General features: G+C 35.4%; 1 protein-coding gene across 1 annotated transcript in view; it reads left to right on the forward strand.

Moving 5' to 3' along the window:
* Nucleotides 1–15,957, forward strand: part of ATM (ataxia telangiectasia mutated) — a 136,138-nt gene that overhangs the window by 57,258 nt on the left and 62,923 nt on the right. Inside the window, exons 29-35 of the mRNA XM_006833800.1 lie at nt 1,004–1,178; nt 1,682–1,846; nt 4,140–4,272; nt 5,691–5,786; nt 10,737–10,908; nt 13,600–13,741; nt 14,459–14,635. Of these exons, the coding sequence (XP_006833863.1) occupies nt 1,004–1,178; nt 1,682–1,846; nt 4,140–4,272; nt 5,691–5,786; nt 10,737–10,908; nt 13,600–13,741; nt 14,459–14,635 (1,060 nt within the window). The remainder of the gene's footprint in view (nt 1–1,003; nt 1,179–1,681; nt 1,847–4,139; nt 4,273–5,690; nt 5,787–10,736; nt 10,909–13,599; nt 13,742–14,458; nt 14,636–15,957) is intronic.

Raw genomic sequence — 15,957 nt, forward strand, 5'->3', positions numbered from 1 at the left:
GTTCCGTGGGAGAAAGATGAGGCTTTCTGCTCCAGTAAAGATTTACAGCCTCGGAAACCCTGTACAGGGTCGCTATGAGTCGGAACCGACTCCACAGCACATAACAACAACAACAAATATTTGTTAAATTTTTCTTTTCAGTTACACGTATAGCTACCTTTTTTTAAAAAACTGCTACTCTTCCAACTCTAGAATCTTAAGACCTATGAATTTTCAACATTTTAAACTGAATATTCTGTATGTTGTTATTGTATGGAATCCAGTCGGTTCCCACTCATAGTGACCCTGTTTTTTTGAGAGCAGTTGACCTTGTAACTCTCAGTTCAGTGCTTATCCTACAGTGCCAAAACTAGGGCTCTAAATGGTCTATATAGATTGTATCAAAATATATACAATAATTGACCCTTGAACAGTGTGTAGGTTACGCATGATGACCTACCAAGCAGATAAAAATCTGCATATGATTTGCAGCAGATCCTTGAAAATCACAAGTTTAAACTGCATGGGCCTACTTTTACACAGATTTTTTTTTTTTATGTTGCCGTTGTGTTAGCAGTATCTGCTTAAAAACTCTTGAGCTCACCCTAATAACAACAGAAAAAATATCATGCCGTTCAAGCTCATATTGTTCAAGAGCCACTTGTATATAGGGTACTTTAGAATTGGGGTTATATATTGATTTTCATGTCTCGGATGCTTTCTATTGATTTTAACTAGTGTCTGTTACTTGCTCTTTTATCAGTAATTAACATTGCTATCAAATCAGTAAGCCCTTCACAGCCCATGGAGAATGTCTTATTTCCATTTTGTTTCATTATACTTTTCTTTTGGTCTTTTAAACCATTAGTGAATTATATGAAAATGACTTCTATGTCAAGCCGTATCAGAGTTAGAACTGCTAAATAGAGTATATATATATTTTTTGTAAACATTAAATAAATACTTAAATGGAATTCTAAATATCTTCATGAATCAATTGTATGTTTTTACCTCACTGTTTTAGGCCTTCTCGTTTTATGGATGTGTCATTACGTAGCTTCTCCCTTTGTTGTGACTTGTTAAGTCGGGTTTGCCAGACAGCAGTGACTTACTGTAAGGATGCTTTAGAAAGCCATCTCCACGTTATTGTTGGCACACTTATACCCCTTGTGAATGAACAGTTGGAAGTTCAGAACCAGGTAATCTGAATAATCTTCAGAACAGTTTTTGAAATACATTGATAAAGTTTTGTTGCAAGGAGTTGAGTTTTATGTTTACTTGATGGTTGGAAAAACATTCTGAATGTATTAATTTTGTAATCAGTTAATTACTAGTAAATTTGATTTAATCAATAAGCGTGTCATTTCTATTACTTACGATGAATTGTAGACATAGTCAAAACTACAGATAATAGTTCATATTTTTCACTATGATGGTATGAGATTACTTATATAAAATATTTAAGTAATAGTGACATTTTTATACTACACGGCAGAGTCTCTAGTAGCACATTAGATACTCATTGAATTATTTGAAAGCATAGAAAATTAACAAGTGAATATCTTTAAAGTAATTAAAACATTTTATTTGTACTGGTTCATTGGTGTTCATTTTTATTGCATTGGGTTTTAAATGTCTTATGCTAACATGTAATTAAGCCATTTCTCACCTTTCAATATCTTTATTTTGAAATTATATTTAGGTATTGGACTTGTTGAAATACCTAGTAATAGACAACAAGGATAATGAAAACCTCTATGTCACAATTAAACTCTTAGATCCTTTTCCTGACCATGTTGTTTTTAAGGATTTACGTATTACTCAGCAGAAAATCAAATACAGTAGAGGACCTTTTTCATTATTGGAGGTAAGATTGTTTTGTCATTTTACTGTTTTGTATTAGCATAGGCAATTGTTGTTGTTGAGAACCTTTTAAACAAGTGTCAGCTTTAGAAATATAAGCTGAACAAGGGAGATCCAAAATGTTCATGGAAAAATTCCATTCTTGGTTCATTCCATTTTTCTATGAACTTTTTGTAACCCCCTGATAAATTGTCTTATATTGCAGCAAAGGTATCAGAGTTACCTGGTAAGGATCTCAATTTAAGTATTCAATGAATGTGATATAAAATGTGCTTTATTTTGATGTATATAAAATCCTGTGGTCCATTAATAACTTAAATTACGATCTGGTGCTTTGAGGGACAATGTAATGTTTGCATTTAAAATAAAGTTAACCTTTTGGGGGGTAGGAGTAAGAATTGAGGGTTAAGATTGGGTCTACGACTAGGTCTAGGTTAGACCTAGGACTTTGTTTATTGTTAGGTTAGGAGTAGGGTTAATGTTAAGGTTAAGGATTGGGTTAAAACTATGAGTAAGTAAGGTTTGGTCCAGTTTTAGGTTGTTGTTGTTAAGTGTTGTTGAGTCAGTTCCTACTCATAGCAACACTATCTGTATAGAGTTTCTGAGGAGCAGCAGGTGGGCTTGAACTGTCAACCTTGTGGTTTGCTGTTCAGTGCTAATCTTACAGAGCCAAGCCAGGAGTCCAGTTTTAGGGCTAGTTAATTTTTTTCTTGAAATCTATTTGATTTCCTCTTTGTTTGGAAGTTCAGTAACTATATTATTCCTTCTTCTTACTCTTTGGCTCTTGATTTGCAGCAGATCCTTGAAAATCACAAGTTTAAACTACATGGGTCCACTTTTATACAGATATGTTGTTGTTGTCAAGTGCCGTCGAGTTGGTTCCGACCCATAGCAACCCTGAACAGGGTTTCCAAGGCTGTAAATCTTTATGGGAGCAGAAAGCCTCATCTTTCTCCCACGGAGCCGCTGGTAGTTTCGAACTGCTGACCTTGCAGTTCATAGCCCAATTCGTAACCACTATGCTATCAGAGCTCCTTCCAGTTGATACAGTGTCCCACATAAATCTTAGGCTTTCTTTGGATGTTTTTTGTTCTTTAGTTATTTTGTTAGTGTGTTTGTTGAATTTTTCCTTAGTTTTGTCTCTGCTTTCCTTGATTTCATCTGTATCTTTCTCAATTTTTCTCACCATCCAATGAAGATGCCTAATTAGCATTCTTTTAAATCCCTTATCAGGTAGTTCTGATACCTTTGCTGGTGTTACGTTTCTGGCTCTGTATGTTGGTCACTTGTTTGCGGTACTCTGTCTTGTTTCTTTGTATAAACTGAAGTTGTTTATTTTCTTTGAGGCATTGTGGTATCATATTTATGTTTAGCTGATGCTTTTATTTTAGTTTGTTCTTGGCACTCACCACATCTGTGGATGTGGTAGTGACAGAAAATGTGAACAGTTAGCTCTCAGTTTACTGTTTGTGTAGCATACTTCAGGGTTGTTCACACACCTCCAGAAGCAGGGGCACTATGCCAGCCAGACCCCAGGCAGAGCCGAGGATGTGCAGGAGGGCGTGCCACTGGCCTCTGGACTGGGAAAGGCAGGAACAGTCATGCTACCAGTTACTTGTAGGGCACTGGAACAAGAGAGACTAACACTCCCTTGCTGCCAACCTCCAGTTGTGTGTTGTGCCTGCAGGCTGCTGTATCAACAGCTGCTCACAAAAGCTCAAGATAGCTGCGCTATGCAAAGCCAGCCCATAGTCTGCCTCTTTCTAGGTGCTGGACACAACTGCTGTTGTTCAGCTTCCTTTTCTAGTTAGCATTCAGCCCACCTCTCTGTACTGTCCTGATGCTCAGGGTTCCAGCTTATGCTGTGAAAAATTTTTTTGAATACAGTCAGATACAAAATTAGGTAAACTAATAGGTAAAAAGAAATTTAAGCGTTCTGCTCCAATTGCGTATGCCGTAACAATTTCGAAATCTAACTTATGAGCGTCTGTTAAAAATTTAAAGAATTGAAACAAATAGAGTTTGAAATAGAAGACATAATTTATTTCTATCCTGTTTCATATTAATAACATTTTCAGTCAATGTCTACACAGGGCAATTGATAATTTTTTTATTAAGTTATTTAACAGCCTTAATTAAGGAGCCCTGGTGTAGCACTGTAGGATAATGCACTGGACTGCATGGTCAGTTTGAACCACAAGGTTGGTGGTTTAAGTTCACCAGCCGCTCCTCAGAAACCCTATACAGGGTCATAACAACAAAAGCATGTTATATCTTTAACCTATTTTCTCTTTTAGGAAATTAACCATTTTCTCTCCATAAGTGTTTATGATGCCCTTCCATTGACAAGACTTGAAGGATTGAAGGATCTTCGAAGACAATTGGAGCAACATAAAGATCAAATGAAGGATCTTATTAGAGCTTCTCAGGGTACTAATTTTAATGGCATGAATTATTTGTTCCTATTTCTTTTTTAAAGGATTTCCCATAAATTCTTGCTGGTAGCTTTATTTCACTTAGTTCAGACCCTCATCATTTCTCATCTAACCATAACAAACTTTAATTGCTTTCCTTACATCAATTTGCCATTTTATCCATCCTTACATCTCTGTCAGAATGATTTCTCTGAAACTTAAACATCACCATGTTATAACATGGTTTTAAAATTTTTAACTTTTTCTACCTAAAGAAAAAGAAATAATTTCTTAGTGTTAAGCCTATTGCTCCAGTTTCAGTGAAAAATATATGGCATTTTAAGCCATGTAACTATTATGTGTGCACATGTATTTTGTGTCTATGTAATTATATACTTGTGTATGGTTTTGGTGGTGGTGGTGGTGTGCCGTGGAGTCGATTCTGACTCATAGCGACCCTGTACAGGGTTTCCAAGGCTATAAATCTTTATGGGAGCAAAATGCCTCATCTTTTTCCCACAGAAGAACTGGTAGATTCAAACTGCTGACCTTGAGATTAGCAGCCCGATTAGTAACCACTACGCTACCAGAGCTTGTATGTTTTTAGATGTGCATATATGTATATGTGTGTATCTAGGTTTTTTTTTTTTTTTTTTTACAGTTCAGAAAATATCCATATTTATATTAATTTTTATTTGAGTTTTAAGTTATTACAGCTTTCCATTTAAGGAAACTTGGTTGTATTTTTCTGTATCCATTCATTTTTTATTTTTCTATTGTATTTATCCTCAGTATGTTTAAAAACTAGTTTTGGTTTTGAGCATCTAATCTCAGGATTTCTAATGTATTTGTTTGAATATTATGTATATATGTTCTACATGAATGCCTCTATCTCTCACTTCCTGTATTTGAATATATTATTGGCCTATACTGAACCTTAGCCAATATAGCTATTAGCTACTTGGGGCTATTTAATTTAATTTTAAATCAATGAATAGATTAATAAAATTTAGATGGTATTCCTATGAAATGTGGGTTCTGTGGAGTAACATGTGGCTGGTGGCTGCTGTATCGAATAGCACAGACTCTAGGACATCACCATCACTACAGAAAGTTGTATGAAATAGTGCTAGTGTAGATTTTAGAAGCAAGAGGATAAAAAAATGAGCAGTTTCTCAAGCTCTCTTCTAACTTTAGTGTTGAATTATTTCAAGTGTTTTGGATTATGATTTTGCTAAGGTATTTATTACTCTGCAGTTTATTTAAGGCACCTTTCCCTGAAGTTCAGATCCATTTAATACAGAGTTGTTGAGCTGCTTGAGATTTAAAGCCTTTTTAATCTTCCTGAAAGTTTTCTCATCAGATTATTTATGTGCATATTTCCAGCAAAATTGTCTTCATAATTTAAAGTAATTTTTTCCAAACTACTTCTAGAAAACCCACAAGATGGAATTATGGTGAAGCTAGTTATCAGCTTGTTGCAGCTATCCAAAATGGCAGTAAACCATACTGGTGAAAGAGAAGTTTTAGGTAAATTGTTTATCTGAGTGGTTGAATTTTTATGTTTCTATGTTCATGTTTATAATTCTTCAAAATATAAAAAGTTTTGTTATTTGGGGTATTGGGTAAATGTGATATGGTAGCTAGTTATGTTTCTAATTCATTTAGATTTCCATAATTTCTTGCTTTTCGTATTTTCCTTCCTAATACCTTGACATAAGATAAAAGGTGTGATTTGTACATTGTTGTTAAGTGCCATCAAGTCAGGTCTGACACATAGCAACCTTATATAGGGTGTCCAAGGAGGAGTTAATGGTTTTGAATTGCTGACATTGTGGTTAGCAGTCCAGTAGTTATTTGAAAATACCTTAATAGATAATTGGGAAACTCATAAATAGCGATTTGTAGATTTGATAGGCTATAAATCAGTTGGTTGCTAAGATATTTTAGAAATGTATTATTCTTTCTGATATTTAGTATCTTTTTTTATAACAAATATAAAAATGAAGACTCGAATATTAAAACAGAATTAATGACCTTTTCTACCATTATTTGGTGGAGAAAGCCTAATGTCAGTTGTTATCAAGTGCTTTTGAGTCAGTTCCAACTCATAGCGATCTTGTACAGGGTTTCCGAAGAGTGGCTGGTGAGTTTGAACCACCAACCTTGAAGTTCAAACCAACTTTGTGATCCAGTGCTTATCTTGCAGTACCACACAAGACTTCTAATGTCAGATAAGTAGTTAATATTAATGTTCCTGGTAGCATGAGCAGGTTTGGCTCAAAGCCTGGCAATTTAAATTTATCAAGAATCTGTGAGGGAGCATGGCCTGGTGATCTATTTCCATAAGATCTTAGTCAGTGAAAACCCTATGGAGTGCAGTTCTATTCCGATGCATGTAGGGTTCCCATGAGTTGGAACTGACTCAGTAGCAGCAGTAGTATCCAGTACTTAAAAGAAATTCTACAATATCTTGTGTAATACAGGCATTTAGATATGATGATCATGATATAGAAATATCAAATGATTAACTTAGTATCATTTCAAATAAAAATGGAACTCAGAAGAGGTACTTCACAGATTCTGTTATCTTTCAGTTGAATCCGCCTTAACTTCTCATTGGGAGTCTAGTATTTAGGGTACCTCCTTTTTTGTAAACTTTGTTGTTGTTGAAAATATATACAGTAAAACAAACATTTAGTGACATTCTTCGAGTTGTACAACCATTTTCACCTTCCGTTTCTGAGTTGTTCCTTCATTCTGGATTGGGTGCCCAAAACCTAGACAACACCTAGGCCTAGAGGAACTCCATCTAAGGCTGGGCACTCAGCAGTCACATCCCTCCTCCACCCACCTTGTGAGTTCCTTGGTCAGCAGGAGCCCCTCAGAATTTTCTTCTCTTTGGGGCCCACAACGTCACTGATTTTTGGGTGTTTTTTACTTTCATTGTTTTGGTTTATTCTTTTTTCTCCTTCCTCTTTTCCCTTCCCTTAATTTTTATTCTATCTCCATTATTATTTTCTCTTCTGTTCTTCTGTTTCTCATTTCCACTCTTCTTTTTTTTTCCTCTTTATTTTTCCTGTACTACTCTCTCTTCTCTTTTTCTTTTCAACTTCTCTCTCTGTTTATAACTGTTTTTTTCTTTTCCTTTTATTTTTCTCTTGTACAACTGCTTTCTCTTTTTAGTTTTTTTCTTTTTTTATTGTTGCTGTCCATTTTTATTACTTTTTTTCTCCTTTATTATATTTTAATATAATTTTTTATTATATTATTCTGTTTTAACTGTTGTTTACTTGTTTGGTTGTTCTGTTTTGTTTTCCTGTGTGTGTTTTCTTCTTTTACCCCAGCCGATGGGAGACAGCAACCTTGCCCAGATATCTCAGCCACAGCCTTACACTCTGTAGCTCCACTCACTGAACAAGAGCCAGTAACAGCTCGCATACAGTGATTCCTGCTGTGGTGCTGTTTGTGAACACGCTGGACTGCAAAGTCTACTTGAACCAGGAGGCCTGTGCTTCAAGCTCACCAGCTGCTCCTCGGAAATCCTATACAGGGTTGCTATGGGTAGGAACCTGACTGGTCATCACTTAACACAACAACAACAGCATACAATCTGATTAACAATAGACATCAGCCAGCACTAGCCAAATCCACCTTAAACTGAGCTGCACATACAGCAAATGGAAAAGAGTGCATGTTTTCTTTCCTTAATCACACCCACCAGGAGACAGTTGATGAGAGCCTAAAAGCACACCAACATCAATTAAATACAAACAAAACATCTCTACAATGACTTGGAGACAGCAGAAGACATTAGCTCACATGGAGAAACAAGAGAGAGTCACTCAAATGACCAAGCTGCAGAGCCAGAAAATGTTTCTGAGGAAAAAAACATAATGGAACTACCTGAGAAAAAATTCAAAAGAATAATATTTAGATATCTTCAATGGAGTTACAGAAAGATTGAGGAAAGCAAGGAGAAAAACAGAAAAAAATTTAGAAGGATTTAGGAAAGCACTAAAAAGAACAGGTAAAATCAATGTATATTTTGAAGCAATACAAAACCTGCAAATAGAAATCTTGAAGATAATACTAAGGTCTCAGAAATGGACAATACATTGAAAGGGCAAAGAAGCAGATTTCAATGAATAGAACCCAGAATTAGTGTCCTTGAAGATAATTTTTTTCAATATCAGTAAGCTAGAAAAATATTCTGAAAAAAGAATGAAAAAATCAGAAGAAATCCTGAGATTTATGTGGACATCATAAAGAGGAATAACTTACAGGTAACTGGAATTCCAGAACAGGAAGAGACAATAAAATGCACAGAGAAAATTATCAGAGTTGCTGAAAGAACCCTTCCCTAACATCATGAAAGATGAGAAGATAAGCATACAAGAACGGAATGAACCCCAAACAGGATAGACCCCAAAAGAAAATCATCAAGACGTACCATAGTCAAACTTTCCAAAACAACAGATAAGGAAAAAAATCCTGAGAGCAGCTCAGAAAAAACAGTTATCTACAAAGGAGAACCAATAAAACTAAGCTCTGATTTCTCAGAAATTCAGTATGCAAGAAGGCAATGGGATGACATCTACAAAACTCTGAACGAAAAAAATTCCTAATAAAAAAACATATACCCAGCAAAACTACCCCTCAAATACAACAGCGAAATTAGATAAACAGAAATTAAAGGAATTTGTAATAACCAGACCAATTTTACAAAAAATACTAAAGGGTGCTCTTTGCACTGAGAACCAACGATCTGAGATTACCATACATAACACCACAACCCAGAACTCAATCCAGATATAGAAGTATCCAAAGTAGAGTAAACATATTGTTGTTAAAGTGCCATAGAGTTGGTTCCAACTCGTAGTGACCCTGTGTACGTTTTCTGAAGAGCAGCTAAATCAACTACAAAGCAAAAAGAAGGAATCGTATAGATACATAATTACCAAACTGCGAGGTAGCCAAGTAGATTTTGAGATAAAACAGACTGTTTTAAACAGGGAAGAATACTAATCAAATCCAGGGTAACCTCAAAGAAAATGAATATGCCTTCACATCAAAATGAAAAAAGAGGAAAATCAAACTTGTAGTAAGCATTAAAACAACAGTAATGAGGAAAATGAAAACCCATAAACAAAATTAACTCAGCACAGAAATTTATGTGGAGCACAGAAACTAGCAACACCTAGAGACAGCACACACCAAAATTACAGTATTCAGTTTATTCATATTGATAATTACATTGAATGTAAATGGATTAAATGCCAGTCAAGAGACAGAGTAGCTGAATGGATACAAACATTGGTATGTACACATAATGGAATACTCCGCAACTTTGAAGAACAAGAATGAATCTGTAAAACACCTCATAACATGGATGAACTGGGAGGTTAAATGAAATTAGTTGAGTGAAATTAGTCAATCACAAAAGGACAAATATTTTATGAGACCACTGTTGTAAAAAGTTAAAAAAAACTTTTCTTGTTAAAAAGAAACTTTCTTTTATGCTTACCAGGGATGGGAGGGCAGGGAAAATTATTCACTGGATAGGGAGTAGACACATATTAACTTGGGTGAAAGGGAAGGTAGAATACAAGAGGGAAGTTGGCACAGGAAAGATGAAGGTAGTGGATGATACAGGGAGGAATGCAGAGTTAAAGTGAACAGCGGTAAATACTGTTAGTGGTACATGGAAGAGATTGCAGTCAATATAATGACACGAACTATATGGTTTGTTGAATGGGACTGATGATCGTTTCTGAAACCTTCACTCAATTAATAAAAAGTTCTTTGAAAAAAATTCAATGTATATGCTGTTTTAAATGAAAATCTCATGTTAAGAGAGTGAAAATTGGAAGAAAGTAGTGCAATTTATGTACTCAAAAGGGACTCATCCAAATTATATAAAGAATTCCTACAAATCAATAAAAAAGAAGACAACCCAATGTTAAAGATGGACAAAAGACTTAATGGACACTTGGCAAAAGAAAATACCCAAATTGTTAATAAATAAAAAGATCGAGTTGGTTCCGACACATAGCAACACTGTGTAGGATTTCCATGGATCAGCTGGTGAGTTTGAACCACTGACCTTATGGTTCCAACTGATCTTGCAGTCCCAGCGCATTGTCCTGCAGCTAAATTAACCACTCACAAAAATGACAAAATATAAAGACAACACTGTCAGTATTAGGGAAGATTCAAGGAACTGGGACTGTCACACATAGTTGGTAGGAGAATAAATTAGTGCAACCAGGTTGAAAAACATTTGGTATGGAGACAAACATGGAAGCTATACAAGTAGCTACTTAGTAGTCAGGCTAATTAAATTCTTCACTCAAAATCTTTGAAAGCATACCTAAACTTTGAGGAATGACAAAGCAGCAGTTTATTTTTGGTTTGAAAACTACTGTTTTATGTTTGATTTCATGCCTATGACTTCTAAAATGAAATGTCTGTATACAGAGGCTGTTGGATCCTGCTTGGGAGAATTGGGTCCTATGGATTTCTCTACCATTGCTATACAACATAGTAAGGATGCATCTTATAATAAGGCCCTTGAATTATTTGAAGATAAAGAACTTCAGTGGATTTTCATAATGCTGACCCATCTGAATAATTCACTGGTAGAAGATTGGTGAGTGTTTATTGATACTTTACATTTGATGCACTTATTTAATCTGAAATTCGAAGAGAATGTTCATTACCTAAAGAGGCTTAGTGGTTAAGCATGCAGCTACTAACTTAAAGGTCAGAGGTTTGAGCCTACCAGCCACTTCTAGGGAGAAAAATGTGGCAGTGTACTTCCATAAAGATTATAACCTTAGAAACCCTATATAGTAGTTCTACTCTTCTCTATAGGATCCCGATGAGTCTGAATCACTCAGAAGGCAGTGGGTTTGGTTTTGGTTTATGTATCTCTTTGTAAGTATAATAAATGCTAATTGTAGTATCATTAATATTTAACCTCCTTTAATACACCTATCCATCTTTCTATTCATTATCTTAATTTTAAAATGCATTTCAAACTAATTCTGGCAATTTTTAAGATTCCTTTTCCCTGCCCCCAATATGAACTCCTGATGTGATACTGTAGGATCAGCACTGGACTTCAAACCACAAGGTCGGCAGTTCAAACCCACCAGCTGCTCCTCAGAAACCTTGTACAGGGTCACTATGAGTCAGAACTGACTCGACAGCACTTAAAGAACAGCAACCCCCAATTTACAAACATTAAGTGTGTCAGTTACAATAATTTGAAATTGGGTTTTCTGAGAAATAAGTAAAGAGATATGAGGCTGAGTCAAAAAGTATTGCCATTAGAGTTCCAGTTCATACATGCATGGGCTTATTCCAAACAACATGTTTAAACATATCCCTGATCACTTGATGGCTGCAGACAAGTTCTCTCAGTGATACATTTGTCTTAATCTTGATAGAGTGCCTTAAAAAACTTTCATTCAAAACAGTGGCTTCTGAAGGGATTTTCTGAGCCAATTGAATTCAGGGCAGAGAAATCAGCTCAAAGGATTATGGTTTAGGAATTCCAAAGGTGTAAACTTGATAGATTTCTTGAAGGACCAGAACAATCACAGAAGCTTATGAAGAAGTTTTGAGAAAATTGAAAAGTGCATTGGTAAGAAAAAAGTCAGGAAAGTTGCACCAAGGAATTTTTCCAATCATGACAATGCACCTGCTTATTCTTTGAGGGGCTGTCCTTTGAGAAAATCATTGGGAAACCTTACTCATCCACCCTCTATTCCTAAACCTTGCTCCTTCAGACTTCTTTTTGTTCTCTATAAAAGAACATTGAGCAGGAACCTACTTTTAGTCTCTCCTAGCATGCCAAAACGTCCAAAACTTAGATTTAGGAACAATAGAGAGGAAGTGCAATTTTGGTTTCTCTATATAACATTTTTTTTACAGGAAAAAAAAATTAGTAGTTATTTTTAAGGGACTTCAGTCCTACAAAGAGGAAGCTGACCAAGGGATCTCCAAATACAGTAATAGTCCTGAAAGACTTTTCTGAGGAGGTGTCACTTAGCTGATCTGAGTTGAGTAATCAGGAATGAGTTTATAGGAGGTAACATTCAAGTGGAAATAAGCTTGTGTTTGAAGAACAGAAAGAAGCCTCGTATTGGGGAAGATAGTAGGAGATGAGATTGAAAAGGTATAATTAAATCTGTTTAGCAAATTTGAATTTTATTTGTTATGTAGGAGTAAAACATAGAATTTTAAGTATAGTGACAGGATGCAGCTTACAGTTTTTACTTTGATTTGTATATTATGAATGGATTTTGAATGGGTAAAATTAGAAATATGAAAATAGTGATTATTAAACTTCTGCAAGCGGACATGATACTAACTTGGATTTGAGTGGTAGTGGAGAGAGATGTGGATGAACCAGGATGTGTGTTACCATAAGCCAGCAGGATTTGCTGATAAATTGGATAGGAAATAAAGAGGGATTAAGGAAGAATCCAAGTTTAGGTTCTGAGCAGTTGGGTAATACCATGGTTTTTATGCTTTTATTTTAAACTGAGTATATTCAAAGGAATAAAAACTTATACTTATTAATTCACAGTATCAAAGCTCTGACTTTTTTTTTTTATCAGCTATCTTATTTTCAATAGTCTTGTATTACAGCCCCTCTGTTCCTATTTTTTTGATGCAAAATAGAAGCATGTAGTTTTTTATTAGAGAATTTAGATGCCTTGCCTGTTGATTCTCAACTAGGTTCCCCTCTGGTTTCCAAAATAAATATGTACTTACTGTTTGTTTAGAATTGTTATTAATAATTTTATCATTTTGGGGAAATTCTATTCTTCCCTACACAAAATTATTTGTGCCTCACCAGAGATTATATTAATAAAATAGTGTTTTCTTGAGTTAATTTCTTCTCATTCCTTTTAACTTATACTTTTGTTGTTATTGTTAAGTGCCATCAAGTCAGTTCCAACTCAGCAGCCATGTATAGGGTTTCTGAGGAACAGCTGGTAGGTTTGAACTGCCAATCTTCTGGTTGGCTCTCCAGTGCTTTCCTGCAGAGCCACAGCAAGACTCCTGTAACTGACAGCAGTCTTAATGTAAACTTTAGTATGTTAAATAAAAGGAACTTCTTTTGCAGTTATTAGTAACTCAAATTGCTTGAATGAATATTAAATTTTCTTTAATAATTTAGTCTTTGAAGCTATAGAATTTTATAGATGTAGAGTTTCCTGTTACTATACAGTTTCTCATTTTATCTTTTTTAAATGAACATTGCTTAACATTCATCAAGATTAATAACTGATGTAATTTATAGACATTTTAATTACATGATTTTCAGTGTCAAAGTTCGATCAGCTGCTGTTACCTGTTTGAAAAGCATTTTAGCCACAAAGACTGGTCATAGTTTCTGGGAGATTTATAAAATGACAACTGATCCCATGCTCACTTACCTGCAGCCTTTTAGAACATCGAGAAAAAAGGTACGTCAAACAATAAATGCTTATTGAATGAGCACTATGCCTGCCACCATTTTATTTACAATGGGCTATGAATATCAAATGGCTAAAATCCTAATGTACTAACATTTAACTTTTTCCTAGAAATAATTGAAACTGTCTCTTGAAGCTTTATGATCATTTTTTATTATAACAGTGTGGAAAAGCTGACAGGAATGATGGTTGAGTTGGGAAGGCAGGTTCTTAATGACAGACTTATAGCCTGTATTTTTGTTGTTGTTGTTTTTCACTACCACTGGGTCTGTTCCAGCTCCTAGTGTCCCTGTATAGGGTTTGAACCTCCTACCTTGTAATGAGCAGTCCAGTACTTATCTTATAGTACCATACCAGGACTCCTTAAATCACTGTAGTCTTAACATTTAAACATCTTATTTTATCTTGGAGTCAGTTCTGTGTGGTAGCTTTGTACTGCTTTTGTTAATGAGACAGATGAGGCAGAGTTGGTGATTTGTTTCATATTCCACTAGTGAGTGGCAGAACTGAGAATATCTAAATTTCCTGCTAGGTTGGTTTTCACCGTATCACTCTGCCACTCATAAACAAAAGTGTATCTCGATTTCAAAATGTAACTATTGTTCACATCTTTGGTTTTAAGTGTATTTAGTTTCATTTGGAAGCAAGTGTATTTATAGGAGAAGTAAATATATATTTCTAATGATCTTATTAGCATTTTCTGCCTAGTTTTTAGAAGTACCTAGACATGACAAAGAAAATCCTTTAGAAGACCTGGATGAGACAAGTTTGTGGATTCCTCAAAGTGAAAATCATGATGTTTGGATAAAAACTCTGACATGTGCTTTTTTGGATAGTGGAGGCATAAAAAGTGAAGTTCTTCAGCTATTAAAGCCAATGTGTGAGGTAAGTCTAGCTTAGTCCCTTTTTACTTTTAAAAAGTTTTGTTTTTCCCACTCATTTCAGCTGTTATGTCATGTTTTGGGCCTGTATATCTTAAAAAGGAGAGTCGTGGTGTGATGCCATAGGATAAGCACTCTACCTCAAGGTTGATTTGAATCACAATGTTGGCAGTTCAAACCCACCAGCCACTCCTCAGAAACCCTATGCAGGGTTGCTGTGGGTTGAGACTGACTCAGTGGCACTTAGCAACAGCGACAACTCTTTGACAGTGCTGTAGTGCTGCACATCATCTTCATGCACCATCACCCGTACTCAGCTGCTGTGAATCCCTCACACTGGGTACCTTTGTTTACCTTTAATTTCATGTAATAGGTTTAAGCTTTGGAGGAGCAAAATACAGCATAAGTCATTTCTAAAAGTACAAGTATAATATATTTCAATGCAGAGTAAGATACTAAACCAAACAAGTTTATACCCTTTTATCAAGTGTCAAAACAGCACAATGTATTTTAAGACTTAGAAAATTAACCTAACTTTTAGTACTGTCAAACATGATTCAGCAGAAATGTAAAAACACACAGTGTCTAACTAAGTCAAACATCTGCTAATTACAAATATCTGAAATAAACAATAAATGAGTATTTGGGTAAAGTGCTCACATTGAGAGCTGTCTGATAAACAGCCCTTGTTTTCTATAGTTAAAGGAGTTGTTGTTAAGTACTGTGGAGTCAGTACTGACTCAGCAATCCTGTCTAGGGTTTCCAAGGAGCAGCTGGTAGGTGGCTTTGAGCTTCCAATCTTGCTGTTAGCAGTCCGGTGCTTTGCTGTAGAACCACACCAGGACTCCAAAGTAAATGAGTAACGGTGACTAACTCATCACATTCTGTTAACAATATATACTGCATTGGTGCCAAGTTAGGCAGTTGGTTTGAACCACAAGGTTGTCGGTTCAAGCTCATCAGCTGTTCCTTGGAAATCCTATACAGGGTCACTATGGGTCAGAGCCAATTTGACAGTACTTAACAACAAAACAACAAGGAGAATGATACCCTGGATGCCCCATTCATTTCCCATTAGTGAGCAGGCCTAAAATTTTTATAAAGTTTTGACTTTTGTTCAGAAGATAAAATATTCCAAATAAATATGACTATATAAACAACTTTTTATTTTAAATTCTCTGGTTCCAAAAATGACTTTTTTTCACTTCTCTAAGTTTAAATTTAAGTTTTTCACTCATCTCTGCCAAGAAATTTGGAAGACAACTATCTGGCTGACTGACTGGAAGAGATCCATATTTGTGCCCATTCCAAAGAAAGGTGACCCAA

The sequence above is a fragment of the Chrysochloris asiatica genome, unplaced genomic scaffold (assembly GCF_000296735.1).
Source record: "Chrysochloris asiatica unplaced genomic scaffold, ChrAsi1.0 scaffold00008, whole genome shotgun sequence".
In the NCBI taxonomy this organism is placed as follows: domain Eukaryota; kingdom Metazoa; phylum Chordata; class Mammalia; order Afrosoricida; family Chrysochloridae; genus Chrysochloris; species Chrysochloris asiatica.